At 43.6% G+C, this 15,938-nt stretch overlaps 1 protein-coding gene across 2 annotated transcripts in view; it reads right to left on the bottom strand.

Annotated features, from left to right (window-relative positions):
* The window catches only part of LOC134611079 (dehydrogenase/reductase SDR family member 4-like), a 157,113-nt gene extending 141,599 nt beyond the window's left edge, over window positions 1–15,514 (bottom strand). The window contains exons 1-3 of one of the 2 annotated variants that reach the window (XM_063454625.1): window positions 15,466–15,514; window positions 14,095–14,232; window positions 7,129–7,306 (exon numbers count right to left, since the gene is read on the bottom strand). In XM_063454625.1, coding sequence (XP_063310695.1) covers window positions 7,129–7,306; window positions 14,095–14,138 — 222 coding nt within the window. In that variant the 5' untranslated portion in view covers window positions 14,139–14,232; window positions 15,466–15,514. The remainder of the gene's footprint in view (window positions 1–7,128; window positions 7,307–14,094; window positions 14,233–15,465) is intronic. The other variant, XM_063454623.1, reaches the window with a different exon arrangement.
* Between the last annotated feature and the right edge of the window lie 424 nt (window positions 15,515–15,938).

Raw genomic sequence — 15,938 nt, 5'->3', positions numbered from 1 at the left:
TCAAATAAGGGACATGGCCCTGGTCGTGGTGCTGCTGATGTTGGTGGAGCTCCTGTTGCAAGGAGAGGACGTGGTCGATCTGTGCCAGCTACACGCACAAGTGAAACACCTTCCTCAGGTGCGAGCACGCGACAGAACCTTCAGCGTTATTTGGTAGGCCCGAATACTGCTCTACAAATGGTGAGGCCAGAACAAGTACCGGTGATAGTAGACTGGATGGCTGACAGTGCCTCCAGTTCCTGCACATTGTCTCCCACACGGTCCCCTGCTGAAAGTTCAGAGTTGGCACTTGCAGCCCATGGCCATCTGTCTTTCACCTCACCCCCCTGCAAATCAGCCAAGCAGTCTCTTATGCTTTTTGATGACTCTGCTGGCGGGGTTTATGTGGGCCATCCACTTAGCCCTGCCCCAGAAGTGGGAGGAATTGAGTGCACTGATTCACAACCACTTATGTGCGAGTACCACCGCAGCAAATCTCTGATGATGAAAAGACACAGGTGCCAACTACTGTGGCTTTCGGCAGTGTGCAGACCGGCAAGGGGGGCAGGGTTGAGGAGTGGATGGAAGATGATGTAGAGGTTGATGAGGTCCTAGACCCCACATGGAATGAAGGTCATGCGAGTGACGTGTGCAATTTGGCGGAAGAGGCGGTGGTCGCACAGAGGCACCAGCACAGCATAAGAGGGAGCAGGGTGCATGTCCTTCGGCAACGAGGATTGCAGGGCATTTCTCTTTGCCTCCTGTTGCCGCCTCCTCCTCCTACTCCGCTTCCTCCTCCTCTACCACCACCTCATCCAGGCAGCGTAACACCTTCACCATCAACTTCAGCACAGCTAGGGGGAAACGACAGGAGCTGTGGACGGGCATGGGACAGATCGATGAGTGGTTGTTGCCACGGAGCCTTAAGCCCGGCCTGGTGAGGTGCGATAATGGGTGAAATCTTGTAGCAGCTCTGGGCCTAGCCGGTTTGATGCACATTCCTTGCCGGGCGCATGTACTGAATTTGGTGGTGCAGAAATTCCTGAAAAACTACCGAGATATATCAGAGCTGCTGCAGAAAGTGCAGACCTTCTGTGTGAGCTTTCGGCATTTTCACCGTGCTGCTGCCCGTCTGTCTGCACTGCAGCGTAACTTCGGCCTTCCTGCTCACCGCCTCATATGCGATGTGCCCACAAGGTGGAGCTTCACCTTGCACATGCTGGAGAGACTGTGCAAGCAGCAGCAGGCAATAGTGGAGTTCCAGATGCAGCACGCATGGGTCAGTCGCTCTGTGGAACAGCACCACTGCACCACCAATAAGTGGGCCTCCATGTGAGACCTGTGTGCCAATTTGCACTGTTTTGAGTACTCCACCAACATGGCCAGTGCTGATGATGCCGTTCTCAGCCTTACTATCCCGCTTCTATGTCTCTTTGAAAAAACACTTTGGGCGACGATGGAAGAAGAGGAGGAAGAGGGGTCATTTCCACGGTTATCAGGCCAGTCATTCACAAGTGGCTTGGAGGGTGGGTTCCTGCACCAGCATAGGCAGGTACACAATTGTCCAGCCAGGGCACAGTTCTGGAGGAGGAGGAGGAGGAGGAACCGTGTTCACAGCAGGGTGGCACCCAACACAGCTTGTGGGCATCACTGGAGTGAGGCTGGGGGGATACGGAGGACACAGACGATACACCTCCCACAGAGGACAGCTTGTCCTTGCCTCTGGGCAGCCTGGCACACATGAGCGACTACATGCTGCAGTGCCTGTGCAATGACTGCCGAGTTGCCCACATTCTAACTTGTTCTGATTACTGGGTGACCACCCTGCTGGATCCTTGTTATAAGGACAACGTGCCGTCCTTAATTCCCTCACTGGATCATGATCGGAAGATGCGCGACTACAAGCGCAAGCTGGTAGACTCGCTGCTGAGGGCATTCCCAACTGACACCGGGGGCTCAGTGGAAGCACAAGGCGAAGGCAGGAGGAGGAGAAAGAGGTCGCCAATGCAGCTGGGGTACAGCCAGCACCTCAGAAGGAAGGGTTAGAATGCCCGAAATCTGGAAAAGCTTTGTCAGCATGCCACAAAAACCAGCACCACCATCTGATATGGAATGTCTTAGCAGGAGGCAGCATTTCAGCAACATGGTGCAACAGTATGTGTGCACATGCCTACACGTACCTACTGATGGGTCTGCCCCATTCAACTTCTGGGTCTCCAAATTGGGCACATGGCCTGAGCTTGCCTTTTATGCCTTGGAAGTGCTGGCCCGCAGCCAGTGTATTGTCTGAACGTGTGTTTAGCACGGCAGGGGGCATTATCACAGACAAGCGCAGCCGCCTGTCCACAGCCAACGTGGACAAGCTCACGTTTATTAAAATGAACCAGGCATGGATCCCACCAGACTTGTCTGCACCTTTTGCAGAATAGACATTTATACCGGCCTCACCCAGCCAGTGTTATACTCAAGTGCACTTATTCTTTGTTTTCTTTTTTTATATGTCCCAATATTTTGTGGACTACCCCAATAATAAAAAACAAAACAAAAAAAAACACACAAATAAAAAACAGTGTTGGCTACCTCCTCCTCCACCTATGGATCACTTAGTATAAACTATGTACACAATAGCAGAGGCTTGTGAAGGCCTTTTCTCCATGCATCAGGAGTTGAGCTCAGTTTGAACAATGAAAGAATACCCTGCACTCCAACCATCTCTTAAATTGATAATTCTGGTGATCCTCCTGACAGTCATGCTTTAGATTTTGATTTATGTTCTTCCAAAGCTAAAATCAAAGATTCCATCTAATGCTATTTTATGGTGCAGCTGTATTTTATGTTATTTTAAGTAATTTCCCTATCCACATTTTTTTTCAGGGCACTTGTCCTACTCGTACCCCCATTTTACTTCCTTTTGCAGCCCTCTAGCCATTTCCAAGACTTTTTTTAGAGGCATTTTTGTGCCCAAAAGTTTGGGTCCCCATTGACTTCAATGGGGTTCGGGTTCAAGTTTGGGGTCAAGTTCGATCCCAAACCCGGAATTTTTTTTCGAAGTTCAGCCAAACCCGAACATCCAGGTGTCCACTCAACTCTACTAGAGACAACATTGCATAGTCTCAACTTATTTTGACTATACTGTGTGGGTCCTGAAAAGGATGTGCACATCTACGCCAGCTCTGCCAAGGCAACAAAACTTTCTACCCACAAAATTCAGGCTAAATTTGACCTACCCAGCAAGGCAGTATTTTCCCCATTTAAATTGAAATCATTTTTGTCTAAAGCCAAAATCTCCACACAATTATCAGCAGCTCTTACACAATCAGAAAAATATATGCTCCTTAACTACGCCCTTAGGAAAGTCCTGTCCATACTATACAATATTTTATTTGCACATGCCTCAGTTAAGAAGAATATTTTTTTAAAGGCACGGCAGGAAGAATTGGGATGCTACCTAGATGATGATCAATGGAAAAATACCTTTATAGACTATAGAAGCAACACAACATTTTATTATAAGGAAGCTCCGATATCAATGGTATAGGGTTTCCAAATCTATCAAAAATATGAATTCCTCCAACAAATGTTGGAGTGGAGATGCCATGGGAAAAATGGGCCACAATGGTGATCATGTCCCATTATCACCCCTACCCAAAACTGATATATAAAAAAAAAAAGTTCCACATTCATGTAAAAATTATTTCACTTATAGCCAGAGTATGGAGAGCCCCTCCCACACAGAGTATGCAAGCACTCCTCATTCAAATCTCTATAAATTTGGAATTGAGGCAATGGCGAGTAAATATTTGTGAGCAGAATTTTTATAGATGCATCCAAATGGGAACAATACTTAGAAAAGTTTCAATAATAGAAAAAGAAAGGAAAAAGGAGAAGAAAATTGGAGCCTTTGTGGACTAGTACCTCCATATGGGGGTAACCCCTAAATTTGTATAAACTGAAAAAGAGAAAAAGGAGTTGGAGGTAGCAGTACTGTATGGTAAAGTAATAGGGGAATATTGATGGCAAAAATAATGAATACAATAAAATATGTGTGTGTGTGTGTATTTAGTATATATATATATATATATATATATATATATACCCTATTTATGGGACTTCTTAAAAAATTCATAAATGAAACGTAAGGTTTTATTGTATTCATTATTTTTGCCATCAATATTCCCCTATTACTTTACCATACTATACTGCTACCTCCAACTCCTTTCTCTTTTTCAATATTTAGAAAAGACACCAAAAACCAGGTAGCACATGAAATAGGTTGGATATCACAGAAAAAAAAAAATATGAGAATGACATCTCTGACTATACGATGGACTATGTACTTCTTTCACCAACAGACCTGATGCAGCTAAAAGAATACAGTGGAACAAGTAGACGCATGCAGGATCATTGTAAATGGTTTCACAAGTCTATTTGTTGTTCATATATGTTTATTTTATCCTTAGGTACAGTTTGTACCTTTATTTCTCACACACACCCAACTAATCAGCAAGAATGTAAACTCACATGAACAAGGAGTGTTTATAAGAGTATGATAGTAGTCATTTTCACTGGGGGTTGAATATGGACACTTTATGTAGGTCCTCAGTTTATTCTTAGTCACTTTGTGCCCATTATAGCAAATGTATTGCTAAATGGTTTTTGTGTGCTCTCCTGTTCTGCTGATGCTTTCTACCAGCTAGGTCGAATTAGCTGTGGAATCTGTACAATGCCATCTGTTGGTGGCAACAGGGTCGATGCGTCCTATAGGCGACTTAGGCAGTCACCTAGTGCGCATCGGCCAGGGGGGGGCGCAAGATTCAAATGACCCAGCAAGAAGGAAGCTCAAAGCTCATTGTAGCATGGCTGGGCAGCACAGACCGCGGTACAGGAGAGTCGGTTCGCTGTACCCAGCCGAACTGAAAGGAAGTGCTCTCTCAGGAGGGGAGGAGAGATCACTAAAGGACAGGAGGGGAGGGGAGATCACTAAGGGACAGGAGATCACTAAAGGACAGGAGGGGGGGAGATCACTAAAGGAGGGGAGGGGAGATCACTAAGGGACAGGAGATCACTAAGGGATAGGCTGGGAGGGGAGGGGAGGGCACTAAGGGACAGGAGGGGAGGGGAGAGCACTAAGGGACAGGAGATCACTAAGAGGCAGGAGGGGAGGGGAGAGCACTAAGGGAAAGGAGATCACTAAGGGACAGGAGGGGAAGGGAGAGCACTAAGGGACAGGAGATCACTAAGGGACAGGAGGGGAGAGCACTAAGGGACAGGAGATCACTAAGGGACAGGAGGGGAAGGGAGAGCACTAAGGGACAGGAGATCACTAAGGGACAGGGGGGGAGAGCACTAAGGGACAGGAGATCACTAAGGGACAGGAGGGGAGGGGAGGGGAGAGCACTAAGGGATGGGAGGGGAGAGCACTAAGGGATGGGAGGGGAGGGGAGAGCACTAAGGGACAGGAGGGGAGGGGAGAGCACTAAGGGACAGAAGCTGAGAGTACTAAGGGACTTTTACAATCCCCTTCTGTGTCTCTTATCCTCCCCCCTTTCTGTATGTCTCCCACATCCTCCCAACCCCTTTGCTTGTCTTACTTCCCCAAGCCCCTTTGTGTCTTACTCTTCCCAGCTCCTTAGTGTCTCTCCCCTGTCCCTTAGTGCTCAGTGTTGGGAGGATGTAGGAGACATACAAAGGGGGGCGATAAGATAAACAGAAGGGGATTGTAAGAGATACACTAAAGGGGGTGTAAGACATAAAACTTAAAGAAAAACAATATACAAAAATGTTTTAAACAAAAAAATGTAATAAAAATAAAGAGCTGCTTCCCTCTCAGCCCCTATCCTACCCCACAAACCCTCTCTTTCACACTACACACATCCACAATGCATCCTTACACATACAATGCATCCTACACACTCACACAGAAAGACACCATGCCTCCCTTACACACACACACACTGCATCCCTATACACTACATTCCATAAGGAAAAAAAAAAGACATTACATCCCCTACACACATACACTCCACACACTGTGAGCAAGCACATGTGTGGGCCTTGTAGGCATAAGGCTTATGGGCGGGCCTTGTAGGCATACTCACGGTCAGGTCCTGAGGGCCCAGACCTTGAGCTGTGTAAGGGGCTCCAAAACAAAATGGAGCGGCTTCCTGTTCGTTGATGTTTGTGAGCACTGCCTCCAGAGAGTGCTTTAACACCAGACCAGTGGATCCAGACTGCCACCTGAGGCCATCATCCTCTTGTCCTCATCTGGTGATAAGTAGCAATCCAGTATATTATTAGTGCACTAATCTCTAATTTACCTTATATTAGAGGACACTATAGTCAGCAGAACCACTACAACTTAATGTAGTGGCTATGGAGTCTATAGCCAGTACCCACATGCTTTTAATGTAAACACACTGCCTTTTCAGAAAAAAAAACAAAGACACTGTGTGCAGAATATGGCAGATCATATGGGTAGGGCATTGTGATGTCACATGGTGGGCAGCACATTTGTTTGCCTAGGTTGGCAAAAATCCTTGCACCGGCCCTGGGTGACAAATATATTGATACCAACAGGTGGCACTGCACAGAACAACTATATGCACTATCTGAATAGCAAGACTTGTTAGTTTGCATATTTAGAAAGCTTATTATAAATTCTACAGGCAAGAGAGACAGGTTATGTTGTCTTCTCCACCACTTTATAAATATGTTATTATAAGTTCCTGTATGTTTGATATGATTTGGTTATTTGTATTATATTGAGTGGTCACAGCAAGTTTAATGTTATGCACATATGGGCTAGTTCTGTGTTAAAACTGTGTTCCGAACCAAATTTAAGAGATTTTTCTTGAGCAGCCAAACTGTTAATCGGGTTCAGCTAGCATTACAGTCAAAAGGTCATAAAAATATCAGTTTTTTTTTATAAAATGAAATGGAGGCCTATATTAAACATGAAAGACAGAACTTAACCTTAACTGCGAATAGTGAAGCAGCAGGTTTATTAAGTCATATAAAGTATGCAATTGAAGGTGTGTGAAAATATAGAGAACTAAAGTTAAAAGTGATGTGGTGATCTGGTGGATGCATGTGCTCAAGGTAAATGGATACTGGGAAGAAATTAATGTAGAACTATTGTATTCTTCTCACCTTTGTGACAAGTCTCTTCCGGTCTTCTTCTTTCCCTACATGACACACAATTCCTGAAACACTCAGTCCCTCCTTTTTCAGTTGCTCTACAGCTGCATCCACATTCTTTTGCTTGCGGCTAGACACAAGTACATGGCCACCATCTTGTGCCAGGCGGCGTGCTATAGCAAAGCCAATCCTTGAAATAAGATTATGTAACAAAGAAAATTTGTGTTCATGTTAAAAACAAAACAAAAAAGAACAAACAATAATGAGGAACTGAGGTAAGTTTGTCTCATTGAAATAGAGGTTTATTTATATAACAGCATCAGATTACACAGCTCTTTACAGTTCAAGAAGAGGGATATTTAAAGGCTATGCTCCAAGAGCTTACAATCTATGAGGATTTGAGATAGGAGGATACATAATCATTAGGTGTCTTGCCCTAGGATACTTACTGGTAAGGTGGTCTAACTGGGTTTAAAACCTGAGCTTCTCTGTTCTACGGCAGTGACAGTACCTCTGTCTAACATGTTTAAAGAACATGATTATGAGAGATACATAACATTTTTTTTTTTACATTCTTTATTCTTGCATAGTTTAACAAGCAAGCTTGTACAGAAATGCTGGCGTGAATAGGTACGGTAACATTCATAACAAAAATTAGTTTGACCTGTCAGAAGTACTGCACTATTTATATTTATAACAGAAAGCAGGCAAATATGTGTAAGGTCAGAAGTAGAATGAGAGAGAATTCTTTATTAAATGTATCAAACAGCACAAGAGAAAAAACACATATTGCTTATAAAGTAGAGTAACGGAGGGCAAATAGCATGGTGTTAATCAGTGAGTAATATTCTAGTGTAAAATGAACACATACAAGAGATATTTATTTTATAAGCAAAGCATTGGTAAGTGGTAGTCGTGACAATGTCCCTAGAGAATAAAAGTGAGGCGACATAATACCAAGCAGACACGTTAACCCCTTAAGGACACATGACGTGTGACTGGTCATGATTCCCTTTTATTCTAGAAGTTTGGTCCTTAACCCCTTAAGGACACAGCTTTAGAAGCTTGTCTTACCCTTAAGGACAAAAGCAATTTTCTCATTTTTTGCTGTTTGTGTTCAACTGTAATTTGCCCCTCTCACTTATTGTTCCAACACATATTATATACCGTATTTTAGACGACAAAGAGGGCTTTAATTTGATGTGACATAAATGTATAAATTCTCATTTATATAAAAAATAAAAATAAAATAATGCATATTTCCAACGTTTTGGCAATAACAACATAAGCAGAATATGTCCAGCTTCGGTAAAGTAATTCAAAATCAATTTATTTATGTGTCTTGATTTACAGACTACATAATATGTGTAGGATTTTTAGTTTATTTTGAAAGTTACAGGTCACAAACTACAAGGTCTAAAATAAAATTTCAAAGTGAAACAATTTTATAAGTTGGTATGTTTGTCTTGAAAGCTTAATACCAATCAGAAAAACATAAACAAAAAACAAAAAAAAAGTATATATTTATATAAAAGTAGACATCACAAGCAATTTACCTAAGGTTATTTTTACACTTTTCCCCCTGAGCGGCTGGTGGGGGCCCTAAATACCAATAGGGGGGACCTAATGTCCTCCCCCCCGGCCCCCACCCCTGAGCGGCGAGTGGGGCCCCTAAAAATGACAATAAGGGGGGACCTACTGTCCCCCCCCGGCCCCCACCCCTGAGCGGTGGGTGGGGGCCCTAAATACAAAGGGGGGGACCCTAGTCACCCCTCCCCCCCAAAAAAAATATCCCCCTACCTACCCCCCCACCCTCACCCTAAAAATAATGAGGGGGGGACCTATAACTTAAAACCTGTAAAAAAAAAAAATTAGATAAAAACAACTTACCATTCGATGTTTTCTTTCTTCTAAAATCTTCTTTTTTCAGCCCCAAAAAAGGCCAAATAAAAAAACATAATAACCGACGCAATTATAAAAAATAAAATCCATTTTCACCCATGGAGGGCTCCGTGCAGAGCCTTATAAAGCCTTGCCCCGCCCTGCAATTAGGCTCAAAGCACTCTGATTGGTGGGTTTAAGCCATTCAATCAGAGTGCTCTGACAGGTAAATGAAGAAACTGACAGGTAAGTCCATCCAATCACAGTGCTCTGTGTCATTTTACACAGCGTGGGAAAGTTCTTTGGAATTTTCCCATGCTGTGTAAAATGACAAAGAGCACTCTGATTGGCTTAAACCAGCCAATCAGAGTGTTCTTAGCCTAATTGCAGGGCGTTGCAAGGCTTTATAAGCCTTCCCCCGCCCTGCAGAGCTCAGTCTGCACGGAGCCCTCCATGTGTGAAGATGGATTATTTTTTTTTGCGCTCGTTTTTTTTTTTTTTTAATTGCGTTGGTTATTATGTTTTTTTTATTTGGCCTTTTTTGGGGCTGAAAAAAGAAGATTTTAGAAGAAAGAAAACATCGAATGGTAAGTTGTTTTTATCTAATTTTTTTGTTTTACAGGTTTTTAGTTAAAGGTCCCCCACTCATTATTTTTAGGGTGAGGGGGTTAGGTAGGGGGATAAATTTTTTTTGGGGGGAGGGCTGACTAGGGGGCCGGGGGGACTGTAGGGGGGGCCCTTATTGTTATTTTTAGGGCCCCCACCTGCCGCACAGTGGTGGGGGCCAGTAGGTCCCCCCTCATTATCTTTATGGCCCTCACCTGCCGCCTAGGGGTGGGGGCCGGGGGGGAAGGAGAGTAGGTTTCCTCCCCCCCACCCCTTCAATCACTATTGTGGCCAGAAAGAGTCCCTGTGGGTTTTAAAATTTGCCTGCCTATTGAAGTCTATGGCGGTTCACCCGGTTCGCGAACATTTGCGGAAGTTCGCGTTCGCGGTTCGCGAACCGAAAATTTTATGTTCGCGACATCACTATATGCCAGTGTATGCCCTAGACACTATTTTGTAAAGTTACAGTGCTGTAAAAGACAGGTCAATTTCATATTTATAAGTGTGAATTTTCATATATGGTTTTGATGGTTCTGTATTCTATTTTGAAATATTTTAGCAGGCTGCTTGTTCCAACTATCCCAAAAAGGCATACTATTTCTTAAAGAAGACACCCAAGGGTATTTTAAAAGGCATATTTTGAATCTTCGCGTCAGATCATTTTTCCGCTAGTTTGTATCAAGTGTAGTGGTAATAAAGCTTTTTTTTTCTGCCTTTTTTGTACTGTATATTTTGCAAATCTCATGTGTGCTACAGATTTATAATATTCATATGCTGCTCAGCTATGTTGTCTGAGTACAGCAATACCCTCATATGTACCTTTGCCAGGTATTGGTGAGCGTTGAAGGGGAACATTAGAGACACGCCCATTTAAGTTTTTTTTTTCAAACTTTGAATTTATATGCTGTGTCCATAACCCACTTTTTTATTAGTAGGTTGATTATTCCAACTACCCCATAAAGGCATACCATTTCTTATAGAAGACATGCTAGGGTATTTCAAAAGACATATTTTGAACTTTAGCATTATTAGAAGTAATTTTTCCACTAGCTTGTACCAAGTGTAGTGGTAATAAGCATTTTTTTTTTTTTTTTACAATTCCTAATTTTTGTTGTACAATGAGTTAAACTTTTCTGCCTTTTTGACACACATAGTGAGTTTGGACTGTATATTTTGCAAACCTTATATGTGCCACGGCTCTATAATAGTTCCTATCTTGCTCAGCTATGTCGTCTGAGCCAGGGGCGGATCCAGAACCTAATCTCGGGAGGGGCACTGGTAGACTAAAGAAACAATCCAGGCACAATACCCACTACATTTCTATGTAGTAGTTATGGTGCCAGGAGTGCCATGGTGCCCTCCCATGGAATAGGGACAGTAGTGTGTGTGAGCGCGAGGGGTGCAGTATATGTATTGGGGCAGTAGGATTGTAGTGTGTGTATGGGGGGCAGTGTGTGTGTGCGTGTGTATTGGGGACAGTCTGTGTATATTTATGGAGGGTGTGTGTGTGTGTGTGTATATTGGGGCGGGTAGATAAATAGATACTTTTTTTTAAAGAAAATTAAAATAAGTATTTTTTATATTTCCCTTCCCTTCTTACCTATGCTGGGGGAGTGGGAATATTTCTTGTTATCCCTGGTGGTCTTAATGTGGAGTGAACTCTAGCCTGCAGCTCCTAAGGCTAGAGTTCACTCTCGCGAGAACCATAGCGTTTCCGTGGTAACTACGACAACGCTCTGTGCTCTCGAGAGGAGGACCTGCAGGCTGAGCTTCCAGGTCCTCTCTGTTTATTCCCCGCTGTCTGCCATCAATTTGACCGATGAGGGAGATCACAGGGAAAGCAAAGCACTGCCAGCCCTGTGATCTCCCTCATCGGTTATATGCATGTTCTTTCACTTTTAAAAAGAGGGGTTTTTTTTGTTTGTTTTTTACTATTAACCCCTCACTAGCCGAACAGTAAATCTCAAATTGCCCCACTAACTTCTACCCACCCTAGCTAAATAAATATTTAACCAAAAAAAATCCAGATCACAGTGAAATACTGTTATCTGTATTTTGATCACTGCAGACAGAAATCAATAGAGCAGGGATGGGGTTACATTTTACTGGGAAGGGGTGACTGAGGGTTGAATTTTAACCTGACACGTTTTTCCCCACACTGAGAAGCTGATCAGCTCACATGGAGCTGCAGGCAAACAGGTTGGGTTTAACTGCAGCATGTGTAATCGCTCTGACTCCAGATCAGAGCATACACACGAAATGTGAAAGTGAAACTGCTTGCTGTAGTGTGCCTCAGACACAGAGGCACACTACAGGAACATTAACCCCATGATTGTGGCAATTTTAGTATTGGAATTTTCCATTCTGCGACCTTAGGGGGAGAACTGCAATGACGGAAAATGTCCATCCAGCATCCTTAAGGGGTTCAATAAACTATCTCCAATCAACTGATGCCGATCAAACACTTAGCACAGTTCAGCTAGTCAATGGTTCACATTCAGGGTATTATCCCCAGCAGTGCAGAGAGCACACAGGTAGCTAGAATGTTGATTCCAATGAGTGCAGCACCTGCATATGTCCTGCACAGAGATAAGGCTCCCCATCAGTGGCGTACACACAACCCATGGGGCCCCGGTGCGAAAACTGATCCGTGGGCCCCCCCGCACTTAATCTGCGCGGGCTGGGGCCGCAACACATGGCGGCGGGCACCTGGTCGCAGGGCTGCGACCCGTGCGACCGCGGTATGTACGCCAGTGCATGCATAAACACATACACTTAAAGGACCACTACAGACACCCAGATCAAATCAGCTCAATGAAGTGGTCTGGGTGCCAGGTCTCTCTAGTTTTAACCCTGCAGCTGAAAACATAGCAGTTTCAGAGAAACTGCTATGTTTCACTGAGGGTTAATCCAGCCTCTAGTGGCTGTCTCATTGACAGCCGCTAGAGGATTTTCTGCGATTCTCACTGTGAAAATCACAGTGAGAAGATGCTGAACGTCCATAGGAAAGCATTGAGTAATGCTTTCCTATGGACGGTTTGAATGCGCGCGTGGCTCTTGCCACGCATGTGCATTCGGAGCTGAGAGGCGGATCGGGACGGAGAGATCCCCAGCGCCAAGGGAGTCCGGTGCTGGAGAAAGGTAAGTGCTTAAGACACACACACACACTCTAACACTAACACACTCACTAACACTAACACACACACACTAACACACAAACTAACACATACACACTAAAACTAAAACACTAAAACTAACACACACTCTAACACACACACTAAAACTAACACACTAACACAAACTAACACACTAACACAAACTAACACACTCACTAACAAACACACACTAACACTAACAAACACACACTAACAAACACACACACACACTAACACACACTAACACTAACACACACACACTAACACGTTTTTTTTTGTTTTAAATTTAATCCCCCCAGCCTCCTTACCTGTGGGAGAGCTGGGGGGATTCCCTGGGGTCCAGTGGTGTTGCTGGCCCTTCTGTCACCCGGCGGGCGGGCGAGCGTGCGAGGGAGCACTGTCCCCTGAGTGCTCCCTCTTCAGCTCCCTCGCGCACCGCGTACTGATGCCGGAGCTGGAATATGACGTCATCTTCCGGCTCCGGTTTCAGTGCGGTGCGCGAGGGTGACAGCAGGGCCAGCCTTGGGGGGCCCTGAGGTGGCCGGCTCCTGGGCCCCCCAGCAGAAGAGGCTGGCCCTGTGGGTACATACCTGGGGCCCTGGTGGACCCCTGCGACCCCGGTATGTACGCCACTGCTCCCCATGGCATAGCGTGCTTGGGTGTTTACTCCTTGTATTACTCTGCAGGAGAGTCTGTGGCATCTGACGCTCCATCCACTTGGTTTGGTGCTGGATGGATGACCTCTCATGAGTTCCTCTGCTCCGGGCAGAAGGCGCAGGTTGCAGAGGGATATGCTGCATGGGAAGTGCCAAGGGCACTTTCTCAGCAGTAGCCAGTTGACAAACAAGTGTGGACCAGAAGATGGCAAACAGGACATCCAGTTTCTCCAGGATAGAAGGTTGCCGGTCTCGAAGTGAGGGTCTGCAACCGGCACCCAAAATTTTATTGGCGACAGGCTGGCTGCTAGAGAGAGACTGCTGTGTTAACTGTGACTAGGCCCCTTGTAGGTCACAGGTATATCCACCATCAGAGGCTTCCAATATCGGTAGGTCGTGGAGAAGTCAGTTGCCATCTCTGGCATACTTCAGCAGGCCAACTTTTGCATTTGAACCAACAATAAGAGCCATTATCAAGCTGTATTTTGTGGAGTTCTCAAGATTTATGAACGGTCAGCATGTCTGCCATGCTCAGCCTCCCCCCCACATATAGATAGTTTATGTTGTGATTGTATATAACCAAACCAATAACACATACTGAAGCTATAGTAAGATGTGACAATTAATACATTGGCACAATATATAGTGTGTGATGTTACACATAACAGTGTCGGTCTTACCCATTTGTAGATCCTGTCACAATTGCCACCTTTCCATTTAGCATTATTTTACTTTCTAGTTCAGATGAATAGAAAGATAAGAATGTGTCTAGTCTTCTAAAGAAGCCTTTTCAATAATGCAAGTGAAAGCTGTATAGGCTAGGAAAAAAGAAAAAAACTAAAATTAAATTAACATTTTATTTGCAACAGAATTATAGATTTCAAATCCATGTGTAAAAATCATAAACCCTTTTAAAGGGGTGTCTAAGTATCAAAACCATTTAATCTTAAAGTTATATTGGTGCATTGATGCTGCTCCTGTAGATTTGTTTAAATTTTTCCATTTCCTTGACTATGTGACTGACAGAGACAACCACTTGGTACTCCAAGTTGGAAATTACTAAAATTTGTAATCAATTTGAAGTCTAGAATCAGCATGTAGGATAGTATGCTGGACGCTGCATGCATCAAATTTGTCTCTACACATACCAGTGGATTCAATGCACTGGATTGGTGGACTGCCACACATGCTTCTTCTTTCTATGAGAATGGGATCAAATAAGAATAAGAGTGACTGCCAAACAAATGAGGTAGCCCCCCTGCAGTCAATCCCACCAATCCAAGTCATGCCTGGATTGTCAGGCAGATCCCCAACATATCTATATAAACTTGGAATGGGAAAAAAAATAATATATATATATATATATATATATATATATATATATATATATATATATATATATATATGAAAAAATTACCTTCAATAGAAATCTGTATCCTCTCAGCAAGCAGCAAAGCTTTTAACCCCTTAAGGACCAAACTTCTGGAATAAAAGGGAATCATGACATGTCACACATGTCATGTGTCCTTAAGGGGTTAAAGACCATTTTTTTAAAAGCAAAGTTAGGTGTGGTTCCTTTGTTATCTCTCACCTGTCAAGCTGTTTGCAGGAGTCTGTATTCACTTCAGGGAGTAAGAAAAAACAAAATTTCCTGCAAGCAGCATAACAGGTGAGAGATAACAAAGACAGACAGATAGATAGATAGATAGAGAGAGACTCTGTATTTACTTCAGGGAGTAAGAAAAATAAAAAAAATAACATATGTATATATACATATACACACACTCACAATACAGGGATGGGGGCACTCACTATTTTCCAATTGCTTTTCCAAACAGAATGATGTAATGCCTTGGTGCACTACACTGGAGCCAATATATCCAAATATTTCAGCAAAGAAAAGTGGGCACTCGCAGGTCTTGTTTAGTGAAAACAATTAGCACATTTATTGGTGTAGCATCAACATTTCAGAACTGTTCACAATTCTTTCTTAAGATAAAATAAACCAGACCAATATAGCATTTATATACTATAATGATTAATTAACTTACTCTACCTGTTCGTGTCCCACCACCGTCAGAGTCTAAACCGGAAAATGCATAGTCAGCAGTGCAGCATGATAAGACTACCTGCTGGAAACATGAATAATGTGAAACAGTTCTGGAGGACGAAAGAGTGTGAAGATACCTGGTGTTCCACTTCACCTGTCCCCTGACTGCCAGAAATACATGGAGTGTGCATATACCATATCCACTTTAAGTTAGAATGATTTCTATAAAGAGAACACCCGTATATATACCTTATTTATAGTGATGTTAAAACAACAATTATACATTACATTCAAAAGAAGCCGGAATAGAATTGTATTACTGCTTCACCCCGATGCTGTCTACGATATGTAAAAATTTGGCAGATTGGATGCTACACATATCTTGGCTGGGACGCATCGTGGTGACTAAGATGAACATGCAGCCGCACATCCTCTACCTGTTCCAGATGATCGTTATCAAGATTCCGGCTACAT

Source organism: Pelobates fuscus, chromosome 5 (assembly GCF_036172605.1).
Source record: "Pelobates fuscus isolate aPelFus1 chromosome 5, aPelFus1.pri, whole genome shotgun sequence".
NCBI classification, from domain to species: Eukaryota; Metazoa; Chordata; class Amphibia; order Anura; family Pelobatidae; genus Pelobates; species Pelobates fuscus.
This window is presented reverse-complemented; position numbering and strand designations above follow the sequence as displayed.